Source organism: Ambystoma mexicanum, chromosome 5p, assembly GCF_040938575.1.
Source record: "Ambystoma mexicanum isolate Mex_15411 chromosome 5p, UKY_AmexF1_1, whole genome shotgun sequence".
Taxonomy (NCBI): Eukaryota; Metazoa; Chordata; class Amphibia; order Caudata; family Ambystomatidae; genus Ambystoma; species Ambystoma mexicanum.
Genome location: NC_090930.1, coordinates 552,378,994 through 552,396,804, shown reverse-complemented (window position 1 = coordinate 552,396,804; position 17,811 = coordinate 552,378,994). Strand labels below are relative to the sequence as shown.

General features: G+C 45.5%; 1 protein-coding gene across 3 annotated transcripts in view; it reads left to right on the top strand.

Moving 5' to 3' along the window:
- The window catches only part of OCRL (OCRL inositol polyphosphate-5-phosphatase), a 1,330,750-nt gene extending 1,313,072 nt beyond the window's left edge, over positions 1 to 17,678 (top strand). For 2 of the 3 annotated variants that reach the window (XM_069612981.1, XM_069612979.1), the window contains one exon: positions 16,898 to 17,152. In XM_069612981.1, the coding sequence (XP_069469082.1) occupies positions 16,898 to 17,022 (125 nt within the window). In that variant the 3' untranslated portion in view covers positions 17,023 to 17,152. Of the gene's footprint in view, positions 1 to 16,897 lie in introns of all 3 variants that reach the window. The other variant, XM_069612980.1, reaches the window with a different exon arrangement.
- The last annotated feature ends 133 nt before the right edge of the window (positions 17,679 to 17,811 follow it).

The window sequence follows — 17,811 nt, the reverse complement described above, 5'->3', positions numbered from 1 at the left end:
AGAATCTTTCCCAGTCTCCAGAGAACCTACATAATTCTTCCTCAATTGGGAACACAATGACATGTTCATTGCTGAATATGTCATCCTCACAACCTGGAAGTGAAATTAATGAATCCTCTAAGATCTCTCTAAAGCATAACTATTAAGTTGGTCATCAAGAACTTGGATCCCTGTTACAGGGGTCAAATGTTCTGAGATGCTCATCGCTTATTGCAATGGGGACTTCTTCTGACCTAACCCCTACAGAAATACGTTGTGGTGCACCAGCCTCTGGGCAATTGAACCTGCATCACTTTGATAGTAGCAAGTAGTTCTACTAATTTGTTCAACCCAAAGCTAAGTACATTACAACATCCTGTCTCGCTTTCTTCTAATTCCTCCATGCGCACAGAGTCTATTCAATCCCAAGGTGTGCATAACATATTCAATCAATTGACCAAGAATTCCTGCATGCGCCTAACGGTATGTCCTAGCTTAACATCACAGGGTGAACATTGAACACAAAATCTTCATGTGCCTCACACAGACCATACGCTCAAGGCAAAGGAACACTTACAGCATCACTCATATGTAATCTTATTTGAGGGTCTTTTGCCTGAAAATGATTTGCTGATATTGAGAAGATCGACCATTTTACAACTGCTTTCGGCAATACGAAGTATTTCTAAAATTTATTCTCACGACATACAAAGAGTAGACTTCATCAATCGCTCCAGAGCAAGTTGCTCTATTGTCTATCTTAACTCAAAATTCATTTTTGATCATATATTGATTGAAAGAGCTAACTTCAGAGTGTTAGGCTTCGATATCTATCACAACACATGGCCTCATGCCAAAGTTACTAATGCATGTGAGTACGGAAAACAACCAATCCCAACTGCTGAAATCCAATGCCTGAAAAACATGATTCAAAACTCTGAGCGGACTAACAACTGGTCGTGGTTAAAGAATGCATAGCAACAACAGTTAATCTCTTTTACTCATGACATTACTCCAATGGACACTTGTTTACTAATGTCGACCTGGGACGTAAATTACAAACCTCAAATATTTCTGCCCTATAGGAGACTTGGTTGGTTGACTCTCCAGTAATGGATGGATACTATCTTTCCTGCCAAACTGCCAAGCAAGGTTCTTTAGATCACCCCTCTGGTGTCCTAATAACGGGCATTCATTCATCCTCCAACATATTAATACTTGGTTCTTATGAAGTGTGCACTGGAATTTTGGCCACTCATGTACTACACAATGGGGAACAACTGATGCACTATTTAATTGTGAATATTTATTGGCATCACAAATTGAAAAATCTTGATTCCTTTTTCTGTTGTCTAACATTTTATTTTTACAGGACTGGTCTCGTATGTTGCCAGGTGGTCAGCTATTAATTGTTAGATATTTAAATTAAAATGGTATCAATCCTGAGTGTTTAGGGGAAGTTGGAGGGAAAGGAGTTTAATTCCTCAAATAAAATGGATAATGGAAGGCGGTGGTTGATATGCATGAATGGCCTTGGGTTGGAATTAATGAATGATTGTTTTATCTCTTCCTCTGCCGTAGCATCCACTTCAACAAATGGAAACAAATCTTCCATATTGGATTATATCTTTGTTAGCCCGTGGCTACAATCCAGATGCACCAGTTTGCTAGTTACTCCGACCACCTTGGGTGATCATGTAGCCTCCCTCTGGAACAGCCTCCCTGTCACTCTAAAACTTGAGGAGAACCATCTCCGGTTCCGGAAGCACCTCAAGACCTTCCTCTTTTCTTCTGCCTTTGCCCCCCCCTCTCCCCTGCTGATCTGTTCTCTCTGGCACTGTGCACCTGGCCACCCTCTGTCCTTCGGGCCCAGGTACCTGCTCACCCTGCCACCCTCCCGCACTGCCTCCGGGCCACCCCTTGCACTGGGGTCTGTATCTGTACCCATACAGCCCCCCCTTTTTCTTCCTGCACTTATCAGACCTACCCTGTCTGCTGCCTTAAACCTAGCACTTGCAAATTGCTGGCTGCATTACCACTGTGTGTTGCCTTTATTATTTATTTATTGTTATTTATCTGTTTCCCCTCTGCTTCACACTTCCCACTTCTCCCTCCTTCCATTCACTTTTCCCCTCCCCCTCTCCCATGCACTTGCGCGTTCTCAATGTCACTGGGCCTAGTAAGATTGCTGTTTTGTTCTCCCCTGTTCCCCTCCCTTGCCTTGTCGCGCTCTGAAACACTTGTGTAAGAGCGCGATAGAAATAAAATATCAATCAATCATGCCATATTAGAAATGGTAGATGTGTCCTTTTTCATGTAATTTCCTAGTATGTTACTTATATGTAGAGATCTCTGAGTACAACGCCTTGGTTGGCACGGTCTATCAAAATGGGGAGAGAGGAGGAAAGGGATAGGAGAAGGATGGGAGCCTGGAGTATAAAAGGGAATATATGCTCAGTGTTCAAGAGGATTATCAAAAGAAGCAGTTTATCTGACCCTACAAATTTAATTAATCTGAGATTATGGCAGTAAATATAACTTTTATGAGTTGGAATGTCAAGGGTGTCAATAATCCTATTAAGCGACAGGAAATATTATCAATGATAAGTAGGCGCAAACCGGATATTGTATTTCTGCAAGAGACCCATTTAAGAAGTGGGGTATATTTTGAATGGTTTGTATGTAAAGGAGTTTTCAAGCTATTTTGCAAGTAATTCTCGTGGTGTGTCCATTCTCTTCAAGAAGGGTATTATTTTTTTAAACTTTTATTTTTGGCGGCAGAGGTATACATTAGACACACTCAATAATCCAGCAAATGAACAGCACAGTCACATTATTACTTGGTACATGAGATGAGCCACTCACGGTGGACGCAACAATCAACTTAGCTTCACAAAAGAGAAGTGGGAGAATGGATTCAGGGTGCAGGAGTAGATTCCGTTGGAGTAGGGGACGAGCCCGATCCGGGCGCGTCCTCATCCTGGCTGTTGAGGTACGCATTAAATTCAACCCAAATGTTCTTGGGGCGTGACTGGCCCGGGAGCATTGTCAGATATTCCTCTTCACAGTTTCGTGACCAGGTGAGCAGACGCAGCCAAGTCTGGAAGTCCGGAGGAGAGGAGCTCCTCCAGCCCTGGAGTACGCATTTCTTGGCTACCATACAGCCTATGTTCAAAAACTTAGCCAGGCCCCCAGTGCCGACCCCCCCCACACCCCAAACAGAACCGCCAAGGGATCCGGGTCAAGCACCGTGTCTGTTATTGCAGCAAGTGTTTCTAGGATGCGCCTCCAGAACTCCGACAATCTATCACAGGACCAAAACATATGTAGATGATCAGCTTTTTGGGCCCCGCAGCGTGGGCAGGCGCGCACAGTGGCATGGGTGAACCTTGAGGTGCGATGTGGAGTGTAATATAGCCTGTTTAAAAGCTTGTATTGCATGGCACGATACCGAAAGTTTAGAGAGACTCTCTGAGTGTGGAGACACATCCTCTCCCAAATCTCATCGGAAATCTCCAGACCCAGTTCGTCCGCCCATTCACCGCGTGCCCTCGGAGCCAGAATCGGGGTAGTGTCCTGTAGGATCCTATACAGAGAGGATACAACGCCGCTGGCACCGCCAGAATTAGCAATGTATGCAACTGCCGGGGCATCCGGGGGCTCGTCTGGGAATGAGGGCCACATGGCACGAAACGCTGCCCGGAGTCTATAGTATTGGAGAGTTTCTACTGCAGAACCAGTGTGCCCCGGTTTCCACGTCCGGGGTTCAATAAACCTGCCCTCGGGGTAAAAGTCGGATAAAGCCAGATAGCCCAGTGAGCTCCAGTGTCGAACCAAGGCAGTATCATGTGTGGGTTCCAGCCCGGGGAAGGACCATGCAGGGAGCCATTTGTAATAAGGGGAGGACTCAGGCGTCGCATTAAGCAGGCGCGTCCAGGCACGGAGGGTCACATTAAGATGATCAATAGGGGAATCGGGTGTGTACTGACGGTGGAGAATGAGGGACATTACATTGACACCAGCGGCAGCTAGCCGCTCCAGCTTGACATGTGGGCGCTCTTGAGAGCCTGGGTACCAATGCATGGCGTGTTGGGCTTGGGCCGCAGTCCAGTATAGAGTCAGATTGGGAGCCGTGAGACCCCCTCGTTTGTATGAAAGTGCCATGTCAGTACACTTCTTGCGCACCGCACCGGAGTGCCACAGAAACTGCGCGCAGAGCGAGTGGAGTTTGGTGAAGTAGGCCTTCCCGGGCCATACGGGTATGTTGGTAAAGACATAAAGGAGCTTGGGGAGTAGGATCATTTTAATGAGGGAGAGTCTGCCAGCTATGGATAGTGGGAGAGCGCGCCATCGCAACAGTTTGGACTCAACGGTCTGCGCCACAGCCGTATAGTTGTCGGCCAGTAGAGCAGGCCTCGCCAGGGAGATGTGGACGCCCAAATATCTGATACCTTCCGGGGACCAGCGGAGAGGGAATTCCGTAGCGGGTTGTTTAGTTGAACTAGTCAGTGGAAAGATCTCGGACTTGGAATAGTTAATTGTGAAGCCAGAGTGGGTGCCGCTACGAGTAATGTCCCTCAAAATGGGGTCGAGGTGCGTTGTGGGGTCTCTAATATACAGTAGGACATCATCTGCGTACAGAGAGATGATCTCAGGGTTACCCTTCAGCCTGATCCCCCTGTGCGCGTGGCGGGCACGGACCCAGTCTGCCATTGGTTCTATCACTAGGGCAAATAGAATGGGTGAGAAGGGACAACCCTGGCGGGTGCCTCTAGAAAGTGTGAAGGGGTCAGAGGTTAGGGAGTTGACCCGCACCCACGCCACAGGAGAGGTGTACAGTAACTTAATGAACCGGATCATATTTGGGCCAACACCCATTGTCTCCAGTACCAGCCACATGTACCGCCAGGAGACCATATCGAAGGCCTTCTGGGCATCGAGCGTGACTGCCACAGCCTGCGCGTCCTGGTCCATCCGAGACATAACGTTAAATAATCTCCTAATGTTGTGGGAGGTAGCCCTCCCAGGGACGAAGCCAGACTGGTCTTCGTGAACTAAATAGGTCATGACGGGTAGGAATCGATTCGCTATAACTTTAGCGAAGACTTTGGTGTCAAGGTTCATGAGAGAGAGAGGTCTATATGATCCACATTCATCTTCGGGCTTACCGGGCTTGAGCAGGACCGTTATGACTGCCTCCCGCATGGAGGGGGGAAGAGCCGAGACCCGTATTGATTCGGTCCAGACCTCGAGCAGCCTAGGGGCTAGTATGGCGATGTGCTCTTGATAAAATTCGGCAGTAAGTCCGTCTGGACCCGGTGCCTTACCTTTGGGCAGGTCCGAGATGACGGTCACCACTTCATCCAAGGTGATTGGGGAATCTAGCTGCTCCCGGGTGGAAGGGGAGATCTCCGTAGTGGGAATCTGGTCAAGAAGGTCGCGGGTGTTTTGCTCGGTATGCTCTACAGGCTGGGTATAGAGGGAATTGTAGAATTCAGTGAAGATATCTAGGATTTGTTGGTCAGTCCAAAGTATGTTCCCATGTTTATCTTTAACTGAGGTGATCTGAGTACGACAAGACTCCCCCCTCACAAGAGTGGCTAACGTTCTCCCTGGTCTGTCCCCCTCACCATATTTCTTGGCGGCCTGCGGGCGGCTGAAATATCGGAACTCACTGGCGGCAAGGGCATTATAAATATGGAGCTCGTCGCTGATCTGAGCGAGGACGGTGGGATCTGTCCCAGTGGAGCCTCGGAGCTCCAATTGTTTAAGTTTGGTTTCGGAGCGGCCGAGGGCGGCCCTGATTGACTTTAATACCCCCGCCTCCCGCGAGATAGACATACCTCTAATATATACTTTGAAGGCGTCCCATCTGACCGCCGCCGAGGTGTCCTGGAGGGAGTTATGGACAAAGAAAGATTCGATATCGGCCAGTGTCTCAGCCCTGAACACAATGTCCCGGAGGGCCTCGGATTTAAAGCGCCAGGTGGGAAACTTGGGGACAGGGATCCCTAGCCCAACGGTCAGTGTAATCGGGGCATGGTCTGAGAGTGTGCGGGGTAGAATTCAGGCGCTCTCTACTCTGCCCATCGCGTCCCCTGACACCAAGAACAGGTCTATTCTGGACCAACTGTTATGCACAGACGAATAATAAGTATACTCCCTCTGCTGGGGGTTTAGTGTCCTCCAGACGTCACAAACACTGAGCGTCCCGATGTGGTCTCGCAGTCTGCGGGCAGCTCTTGACAGTGCCCGAACAGCCGTGCCAGTTCTATCCAGGACAGTGTCCAGAATGAGATTCAGGTCGCCACCCCATATTATCTGAATGCCAACATAACCCAGCAATATAGAGGTGATAGTGTCAAAGAATTCAGGACAGTCGACGTTAGGGTAGTAGGTGTTAACAAGCAGATATTCACTATTTACCAGTGTGCAGTGGAGTATGACATATCGACCCTCCGAGTCAATGTAGCTTTTATGTAAGATAAACTTGATGGATTTGTGAATCAGCGTGAGAACGCCCCTAGCCTGGGTCGAATACGCGGTGAAGAATCTAGCGGGGCCCCATGTCGGGGCTATGGTCCTTGGCATGTGGCCCGCAGAGTGTGTCTCCTGCAAAAACAATATCTTACACGCATGCCTGTTGGCATAAGCCATAATCTTGCGGGCCTTAGTGTGGTTGCTCAACCCCCTGATGTTCCAGGACATGATGAGAGTGGTCATTGCAGTGTCAGGCAGCTAATCCCGCAATGCACAGTTAATGTACCTCCCAAATCCAGCGATAGCATGAGTTACCAACCGTGGTGCTGAGTGTGCAATCATAGCCAGACAATGCGTGCGCCATGCAACCTTGTGTGCCTTTTTTAAATAACACCCCGTTCCCACCCCCCTCCCTCACTACCGCCCAATAGGCAGCGGTGTGTTCATTACCCGCCCTTAACTGTAAACGGCTGGGCCATCCCCAACTTGGCCCGAGCTGTCCAAAGGCCCAACCAGGGCTAACACACAACCATAGCATAAAGAACATTGCAATCGCAGTGGGGTGCGCCGTTGCCGTGTACTGGCGCGCTTAAGGCCCAGAGGGTCGTTACAAAACAAGCAGTGGACTGCGGTATCATAGTGCAAGTGTATAGGTCTAAGTCTCAGCAAGGCCTGGCTGCCAGGCCCTGGGCACTGCAGCCAAACACCCATACCACCAGGAAAACTCAAGATTAACATCTCAATAATGCAATTAAACTAGCAGTGAGTATCGGGGACGCCGACCGACATGCAAGCTGTCAGAGCCGCATGCCCGGATAAATGACATAACAGTGGAACCATCAGTGCGGTCGGCGGCCAACAGCCCTCCCAGTACCTTGTAAATAGAACAATTAGAGAGAGCAGGGTCCAGACCAGTTTCAGTCATTGTTCATGAAGTCTTCGGCAGGGCGTTGAAGAGGATCATGTGCCTCTATGAATTTCACTGCTTCCGAGGGGACCGTGAAAAAATAGAGTTTGTTGTCGAATGTGAACTTCAATCTCGCTGGGAACAGTATGGCATACGGGATATTTCTCTCTCTGAGCAGCTTCTTAACACCGAGAAATTGCCGGCGTTCCTGCTGAACACCCACTGAGAAGTCAGGGAAAATCCGGATTACTTGCGAATCCAATCTGAGCTCCCCTTTTTCGCGTGCAAGCCGGAGAATCAGGTCACGGTCCTTGAAACTGAGGATCTTTGCAATAATGGGCCTCGGGAAATCACCAGGCTTAGGGCGTGGTAATAATGCCCTGTGGGCTCTCTCCACTGTGAAGAAGGGGACATGTCGGGGTTGCCCAGGAGGTCTTTCAAAAGGTTCTCAACCGCCAACTCGAGTCGGCCCTTAAGCGCATTTTTGGGGACTCCAACAATGCGTACATTGTTCCTCCGCGACCTGGATTCTAAATCGTCGCATTTGGCCTTGACTGTCTTCATATCCATGACCAGAGTGGATACAGTGCCCTGCAGCGTGGCTATGTTATCCTCGTTAGTGCTGACCCTATTTTCGGCCTCAGTAATTCTTGACCCGTGCTGGTCCAATGTGGCTTTGAGAGACGCTACGTTTGCATTAATATCGTCTAGCTTTTCATGGAAGGCCGCAAAGTTCCTGGCCATTGACTCCATATTAGATTGTAGGTCTGTGGGAGGTGTTTAAGCGGCCGGCAGTGAATCCGCCCGGTCACCAGGTGCACGGGGCGAGCCAGATCTCGGGGTGGCTCTTGCGAATCTGTCCATGGCTCCGGTCTTACTAGTATTCCTGGATCTATTGGGCATGGCGCTATACAGCACTAGAGATACATATAACCTCTATGAGTGGTATGCCTGCAAATGATATTTGTCACAAGAGTAGAGGTGAGCGCTATCTTGATGAGTCAGTGCAGCTCGAGGTCGAGGTAAAATTGCAGGCAGGCGATGCTGGTGCCAGGAGCCAGGGGTCGGAGGGGCCAGGCAGAGACCGCTAAGAGGATCCGTCAGTGGCAGGGATCACAAGGCACTCAAATTGGCGGTGAGCTCAGCCCAGGGCCATGGGGGAGCGCCGGGGGGGAAGCAGGGGCGGTAAGGAAGCAGCGGTCCCAGTTAAAGTAATCCCCGGCTCCTCACCTGCATCCGCCGAGTCCAGTAAGCCCGATCACCCCCGCGGCCACAACATACCCAGCGGGGCACAACAACCCGCAGGACGCCGCCCAGGAGCGCTGGGGACGAGCGGGGGCCAGCGACCAGCCAGATCCCAGGCGCGGCAGCCGGGCCGGCGCCACTCCGTGCCGCCACCGAGGTAAGCCCGCAGAGATGGCGCGCGGCCCAAGACGCAGGCCGCGATCGTCCGGATCTTCAAGGCGGCCCACGGGAGCCGCCGCTTGGTGCAGAGGGACAGGCCAGCAGCAGCTCGGCGCCGCGGGCGTAGGCGGTCGGGCCAGCACACGACCCCAGATGAAGGCGGAGGCAGGAGCGGGCGAACCGCCGCCGAGCGGCCCCCAGCAGTGCAGTTCGGGGCCGCCAGTGGCCCAGTGTCTCGGACGCCGGCCCCGCGGCGGTGCAGCGCTGCTCGCGGGTGGTCCGGGTAGGCGACGGCCGAGGCGCCGACACCGGGAGGGCAGGTCCGCAGTCTCTGTGTGGAGGAGCAGGCAGGCGTCCCAAGAAGCACGATGGTGAGGCGGCCCCGGCAGGATGAAGGGGTGGAACGCCACGTAACTCCCGGCCTCAGAAGCCGGCTCGCCGCAGAGGCCCCACAAACACGCCGTATCTCGGCATCGGAGGACCGATTCACGCTCAAAACACACTGACACGTAGCCCCAGATGTCAGGGAGGCAAAGGAGCAGGAATAAGGGCATGTAAGAGTCGCCAACCGCAGATGTATACGGATAGGAAGCGGCCGTACACAGGCTAGGCAGCCATCTTGACGGCTGCTCAACAGCGCCCCCCAAGAAGGGTATTAGATATAGAACTAATACTGTGTGTGTTGATCAGGAAGGGAGGTATGTGGCTCTAAAATTACATATTGAGAATAGATGCATGGTAATATTGAACATCTATGCGCCCAATGTGAATCCGAATATGTTCTCTGAGAGGTTGTATGGAGTTTTAGCTAACTTAGATTGTACCGATATTGTAGTTGGAGGGGACTTCAATACCACAATTGATATGGTTAAATATAAGACTACTCAGGCTAACTCCTATGCTGAGTCAAAAGCAAGGAAGGGACTTATAAGATTGTTAAACAAGTGGGATTTGCATGATATTTGGCGGGATTATAATGAAGAAAGTAGAAAATATACTTTTCATTCATTGGCTCATGGTACGTCTTTGCGTATTGATTTTTTCCTTGTTAGTAGGAGTTTGTGTGGGGACATTGATAATGCTTCCATTGGGGAGGTTGTTATTTTGGATCATGCGCTAATAATGATGACATTGGAAGAGGAGGTTTGTGGTTTGAGGCCTAGAAGGCAATGGCGATTGAATAAACAGTTGCTTCTGGACTGTGAGTTTGTGAAACACTTGGAAACAGCAATATCGCTGTTTTTGCAGGATAATTTGCGATGCATGAACTCTTTAACAACGGTCTGGGATGCATTGAAGGCAACATTGCGAGGTAAAATTATAAGCTTTGCGTCTTATCGTAAAAGTCAACGGGAAAAGGTTGTGGTTGAACTAGAGGATGTTCATAAAGAATGTGTGGTGCATTATTGTGGCTGTCCTAGTGATGAGAACTAGGGATGTAACGGTATACCGGTATACTGTTAAAGATACCGTGAACCACTTAATTGAATAATAATAACCGTCACATTGTTTATACCGGTATACCGTTTATACCGTTAAGCGTGCTTTTCAATCTGATTTGGAAAGGCTGCAGTAAGCAAGTGCTGCACAGTCTTGGTCTTGCACTGTTGGATGTGCCATCTGCCAAGTAGTTACAGTTGGAGCAGTTTTTAATGCCATTCCATAAATCACACGTGCCTGACATAAAATCAATATGTTAGCAATAGGAAGAATAAATACAGTGCTAAGAAGGAAAAGGGTTTACTTTGGGATGGGGGATTTCCCTGGTTCTATCATTGAATTTACATATAATAAGTTACACTGTAAAATGTACTCATCTCTGTGGGTATTCCCTGCTGCCATACCAAAGGGTAACATGTCCGTGATTACTGAACACCTTTTGGCCCGCAAGTAAACGAAAGGCTGTAACGTAAAGAGAGAGTGTGTGTGTGTGTGTGCGCGTGTGGGTGTGTATGCGCACAAGCGTATACTACCATCAGCCTCCATTGATCTGTGGCATGCAGGTTATCAAGATGGCAACATGTTCATCTTCACCAGTAGCCAGTGGGGGAGCTAAAAGCCTAAATGACCACTTAAGAAAAGCTATTCAGTTTGCTTTGCCAGTCGCAGCAGGGCCCCCCCCCATCTCCTCTCCACACGTGTGTTTGGTGGAAGCAAGGGGTGGCATTTCAGTGGAAAGTATGTTGAAAAGCCCAATTCTGGCCCTGGGTGCCTGATTTTGTTTGTGATGATAAATCTGACAATTTATGACCTTTTAGAAAATATTTGTTAAGATTAGTTAACATCACCTGCTACACCGCGATAACCATGATATACCGTCATTTGGCAAGAAGGTTATCATACCGTCATAAAACTAATACCGTGACACCCCTAATGAGAACATGCTAGCCATGACTCGAGCAAAACATGCCTTAGAGTGTGAGCTCCACCATAAGGCAGAAACACAAATATTCTATTCTAGGCAAGCTTTCTGGGTGAGGGGAGAAAAATCTGGGGCTTTGTTAGCAAGCCGAATACGGCAGAAAGAGAATAATAAGTGGGTGCTTTTTATTATGGATGAAAGAGGAATGAAGAAGAGAAAGAATGTGGAAATGTGTGAGGTATTTAAGCAATATTATGTCGCATTGTATAAGGATGATGTAACAGTCTCTAAAATGGAAATTGATGATTTCTTGAGTAGAGTGGATATGCCGGGGCTTACCGAGCAAGAAAGATTAGGCCTGGATGCGCCTTTAACAAAAGAGGAAGTTCAATATTCCATCAATACTTTGGCAAATGGTAAATGTCCTGGCCTCAATGGTTTTCCATAGAGTTTTATAAGGCCTTTAGTCTGATTTTATCACCTTTTCTTGTAAAGTTGTATACAGAAATGCTGGCTAATGAAGCAATTGCTGAATCAATGCAGACGGCATTGATGACGTTCATACCAAAGCCTGAGAAAAACCCATTGCTATGTGGGAACTATCGGTCTATATCACTCTTGAATGTGGATGTTAAAATTTTGGCAAAAATATTTGCAAGAAGATTAAATGGTTTATTCCCAAGGCTTGTTCATAGGAGCCAAACTGGTTTTGTGAGTGAAAGGAATAGTAGTGATAACTTACGTGTGCTGCTTGATGTTATTTATCTCAAGAGACATTCAGCTGATGCATATGCAGCAATTAGTATAGATGCAGAGAAAGCGTTTGATCGGGTGAGTTGTTTTTTTTTTACATCAGGATCTGCTTAAAATCAATTGTGGACCACTTTTCATTAGGCTGTTCAGAACCCTATATGGAGGTGCTAAAGCGTTTGTAACTGTTAATGGTAGTCTGTCTGATTGTTTCCAAATTATGAAAGGTACTAGGCAGGAATGCCCTTTGTCCCCACTATTGTTTGATTTATTTATTGAACCCCTCGCCATTATGCTTAGAATTAACCCTAATATAATGGGTATTCCTTTAGGAGAATATGTATCGAAAGTCCCTTTATATGCAGATGATCTCCTAGTCCTGATCTCAAACCCTGAACGGTCTTACCCTGAACTCCTACTGACGTTGCAGGAATTCGGTAGATTTTCTAATTACGAAGTTAATGTTACCAAAACTTTGATTTATCCAATTTCCGCGGCTTGTCATAGGAGGTTGTTTGATGTTAGTTGGGAGATGTGGGCCGATTCAGCTCTTAAATATCTGGGAATTCATGTAAATAGGGATATTGAGACTTTACTTGCGCACAATATTTGCTTGAAGATTACAGAACTAGATAAGCTTTGTTGCAAATTAGAGAAGTTGAAACTGATTCTATGGGGTAAAGTTAGTGTAGTTAAAATGTCACTTCTTTGGAAATTCTTGTATGGTTTTAGCCTGCTCCCCCTGCCAATTTCAAATAGTGTGTTAATGGATATTAATAAGTCTATGAGCAGGTTTCTGTGGGGTGAAGGAAACAGGGCGCGGATTCTGAAAGATATTCTTCATAAACCAGTTCATCTGGCTGGGTTTGGCTTTCCTGATATAAGGCGTTAACATTCGGCTTTTACTTTGCGTGCACTGCATCATTGGTTGGCAAATGTTGAGATTGATAGCGCGGGTTGGATTAGAATTGAAAAGGAATCTGTCTCTCCCACACCACTAGTCATGCTTTTGTTCATGGATAAAAGATTACTGATTAATATCACTTGACCTTTAATAAAATATGTTGTGAAGGAATGGCATAAAGGTAACGAGATCCAGGGTGAAAAGTTTTTATTGTGTGAAGATTCATGTCTATGGAAAAACCAGGCTGTGAAGCAGAATAATAAGGTTTTATCGTGGGTCTCATGGCAAAATGCAGGTATTGGAGAATTGGGCAGGTCTTTGACGGTCAGAATCTGGTTGACTTTGAGTTTCTACGCTTTAAATATAAACTCAAAGCAACTGAGATTTGTCGTTATAATGCTTTGCAGGAGCTTTTTGGTATATTTTTTTCGCCGTTGAATCCTGCAGTGCATGCAACGGCTGCGATTTTCCTTCTTTCCAAGTCTGTACCTTTATCTGTTTCTACCTTGTATAAGCTAATTACACCTTCTGCAACCCGGGTGGCTCCACAATGTGGTAGGGCAAATTGGGACTCTGATTTGAATAATTCATTGTCAGATATTGAATAGAATCGTGTGTGTGCGGGTCCTGTTAAATATAAGGTCGATTTGGATTTGAGGTATTTGAGGTATACACAACAAAGAATTAATCACTATCTATACTGGTCACCATGGAGAATGAAATCTTGCAAGTTGAGTGCTGTAGACACCTGTTGGAGCTGTAACAGAGAGGTGGGTAGCCCGCCCCACATGTTATGGTTATGTGGAAAAATACAGATATTTTGGGATAGTGTTTTTCAGAGGATGGAACTAGTTTTGGGCTTAACTATACCTAGAGACCCTCTCCTTGGTGTGCTAGGTTTGATTCCATTGGTTATTGGGCTGTCGAACAGCAAAATGTTCTGGTTATATAGAGCCCTTCTCCTAGCTAAATTTCAAATTTTGGAAAAGTGATGCTTCTCCGAATACTGAGGATTGGTTCCAAGGTTTGTCCCTGCTATCCAGGAGAGAGAGGTTGTCTTTTAAAGCAAAGGAGCAACTCGACAAATATGAGAGGATTATGGGGACATTTAATGATCTCTATGCTTAGTTGTCTATTGTAGTCTAGGAGAGGTTTAACAATGTATTTATTTCAAAAAAAATATTCTCCCATTTTAATTTCTATCCTTGATTATTCTTTATGGATAAAGTTAATGATGGAATTGCATAAGTATTCCTTGAACATTGTGTTATTGTATTATATTTTATTGTCAATGTGAAATATTAAATGTATAAAGTTTAAAAACATTTTTTTTTGACGTCCAACTAGTTGCCGACCCAGTTTCCCTCTTGGCACATCGTAATATAACTGTCAACTGTGCTGGAAATAAAATCACATGGAACACTTTTAATGAATCGGGTTAATAACTATCTCTCTTGTCTCCTGAGTAATTCCTCAAATGATTAGCAACGCGATTATTTCACCTTCAATCACTTTGGTGCCTTTGCTAAATCGCTATTTGTAACCTTTGGTGCACTGTGTAAGCATATACGACACTACTTGCAATGAAGAACTAGTCCCGAGAAGGAGAATAATGAGAAAGAGCATTAGACACCAAATCTCACTCTGGACTCCCCGTTTACGATGCTCAAAAGCTCATTAGGGACCTTCAATCGTATACAAACTGGATGCGAAATACCAGAGTCAAAAGACCACAGCTGTTTAGCAATTCATGCTAAACTGCTTCAAAAACAATCATTCAAGAGCTTTCTGGAAATTGATTAACAACTTGGAGCCCTCACAATCTTATACAAATTAATGCAGTTACTGAAAAGGTTTGATTTGATCACTTCATGGCTCTTTTTTCTCCTAAATACTCCCCGTTTATGATGACGTTTAAGACATCTCCTTGCATTCACTTGTTGATGCTGCCACAAACATGAGCTGTGAACATTTTGAACCTGAAGCTGTATATCGAACACTATTAAATCTAGGTTCCTCTTGTGGCCCGGGTCCCACTGGGCTCTCCAACCTCTTATGTAAGAGCGAACCCACTCTTTGGGCTGAAGTTCTGTCATTTCTCTTTCAGACAATTGTCATTACTGGGAAATGCCCTCCTTTGTGGTCATCTGCCTTTGTTATCCCAATCTATAAAAGAGGGGACAGATCCTGCCCACTAAACTATTGTACTCTTGGAGGATCAGGGACACAAAAATCAAGATGTTATCCTCCATGACCTATCTAGGATTTCTGATTCACTCTAAACCATGTATAGGAAATCTGAAGCAATGGTTCAAAGACTGTATTAATGTCTTGTCTTCTCAACTACTACAGGTTGATTATAAGTATTCTATATTTTCCTTAAAACTGGCAATATCCTTTTATGAGGGAAAATTGGTGCCCAAATTACTGTATGGCATGGAGACCTATCCTGCTAATTTGACAAATTGTCTCCCTGCCCTAGAGGCCTTCTTTTGGCGTAAAACACCTTGACTCCCAAATTCCGTACCGACGGTGGCCATACGATATGAACTTGGTATAATATCTTTACAGGCAAGAGCTGACTGGAAACCTCTGTCACTATACTGGAAGATCTTATGTCCCATCAAGGATTCTTTATTTGAAGATTTTAATAACTTGCAAATTGAGGGATGTCCCTAGGCTTGTTCAATTAAGAATAGATGCACTATTATACTTGATACTATCAATTCTACATCAGAAGATCTTGTGAATTTCCCAGAAAAAGTAAAAACATATATGCATCACTTTGACTGGATTACCAAAATAAATCTGTTTCACTAATATCCATCATTAAGACACCTTTGCACTGATCATAGAAATCTGGGAATTACTGTACTTTTTTTATGCATCTATCATGACGGGCTCACAAGGTCCATCTTTCTACGATTCTGTTCGAATCTTTTACTTACTAAACAAACTCTTGTTTGATATCAAACTATCTCTCACGAGCAATCTACCTGTGGTGTTTGCCTTGTACCAGCTACAGTTGAATCTTTAAGGCGCTTGGTAACAGAATGTTTAACTTCGTAGGATCTTTGAGCACGATTCTTTGGAAAACACCTATTAATACTTCATTCTGTCGGTAGTGAACCCTTTTGGCATTTATGTTTAGCTGGGCGAACAACCTCCTGTGTTATTGCAGTTGTTGGGTTTATAAAATCATTGAACTTACAATCTGATACAATCAGATGAACCATCAAACTTCTTTAATGTCTAAATGTATGCTGCTGTTTGTCCAACTTCCTTCTGAGGGTCACTCATGAATTGTGATAAAACTGAAATGAAATGAATTGCCTTTTACAAAATAGTATCCATATTACAAATTGTATTAAGTTTAAACTATATAAACTTCACATGTTGTATTTTTATGTACTGTTTATTAAAGGTTGATTGTATTCATATTTTTTAAAAAAGGATCACGGTCCTGCCTCTGTAGGAGAGTACAACAGTATGAGTTGAAATGGAGAACATCTTTTAAGAGCTGATACAGTGTTGCAAAATTAACTTGTTAGTAAAGGGCATCATCATGATAGCTTCCTTGCAGTCATCACTCATCACTCATTCCTGACATGCCTCGCTGACCCGTCTAGAACCCAAAGGTTGGAGTTCTACCTAATTTGTTGCCACACTCCCATGATAATTATCCACATTTCCTGTATGGGCTATTGGTTGTTTGCCGAGTTGTATGTATTGAAAAGGTTGTTGTATTCCACGCCTGTCTGGACAATGTGAGCATCATTAAGTGATGTCACGGATGGAACGTGGGTTTGAGTGGTGAAAGGAAGTTCTGAGTGTAGCAGTTAGACCACAAAGGGAGAGTGGATGAATAGAATGGTGGGTACTACATCAATGCTTAATACCTACTACTAATGTGTAAACCTGATGACCCTACCATGTGAGGAGACAATACATTATGCTACAACCAAGACCTGGCTCTGAGTAATCTATGCGTGCTACTTTGGAATAGAACAGGCCTCATCACAACATCCTAATGAATGGAGTGGGAAATGCTGGTAACTTTCTCTTAAGCTGCCACCTTTCTTTAACATTTTGTTTTGTTTCCCATCTACAGCAACTCTCTTCACTAGTCTTCTATTGCGCCCATCCCCAAGCAACGTTGGAAAGCAGACACCAACCGATCGGCAGCGTGCAATCCACTTTATCCTGGGTTTCCTAGCTGAGGGTGATGAAGAATGATCTGTCTCTTTCCAGATGTGGAGCTTTGTCTAGGATGCAAATGCAATCAGCACTGTCAATGAAGCGTGTCAGTGGGGTAGGGACTAGCAGAAACGTTACTCTGAAGCTCTGCAAAGGACTGTAGTAATTCCTTACTCCCACGAACGTGTTTACAACTTCAGGAGGATTTCTACGCTCTTTTCTAGTACAGTGCCTGTAGAGATCTGACACATTTATCACACTGTGGGCTGCAGGGTATTACAGCCTTGGAAACAGTTTGCCTATTTTAATTGAAAAGGAGGACACTACATGGAACCACAGATTTCCTCAAACTAGTGACACTATCTTTGTGGATTTGAATCCGTTTTTCACCAGTTTACGTTTTTTTGTCCAGTTCATGTCCAATGTTCAACATGGTAATATTTTTTTAAGTTCAGATGAAGTTGAATTGCTCATTTGTTGCTCTTCAATTGAACTACCCACCTTCAGCATCCTCTCCAGCTCCTTACCATTGTAGCTCTCGAAACTGTGTCTGCTGATATGAACACAAGAATTTCATTCTATTTGCAAGTAGATTATTTTGCTCAATTGCATAGATTGAAAGCCATGTCTCATAAACTGTGGTGTTAAGATTGTGCTTGCAGCTGTAAATACATATGTCCCTGTTTACGTACGTACATTGTGTATGTTCGCACCTGTGCACTTTTCTACAGGCTTTTAAACGGTTCACTGTTCGCCTCATGTTTGTAAGAAACATGTTCTTTCTGTCCATAGGGAGGGGGGGGTTGTATTTATAAAAGTGATGTGAAC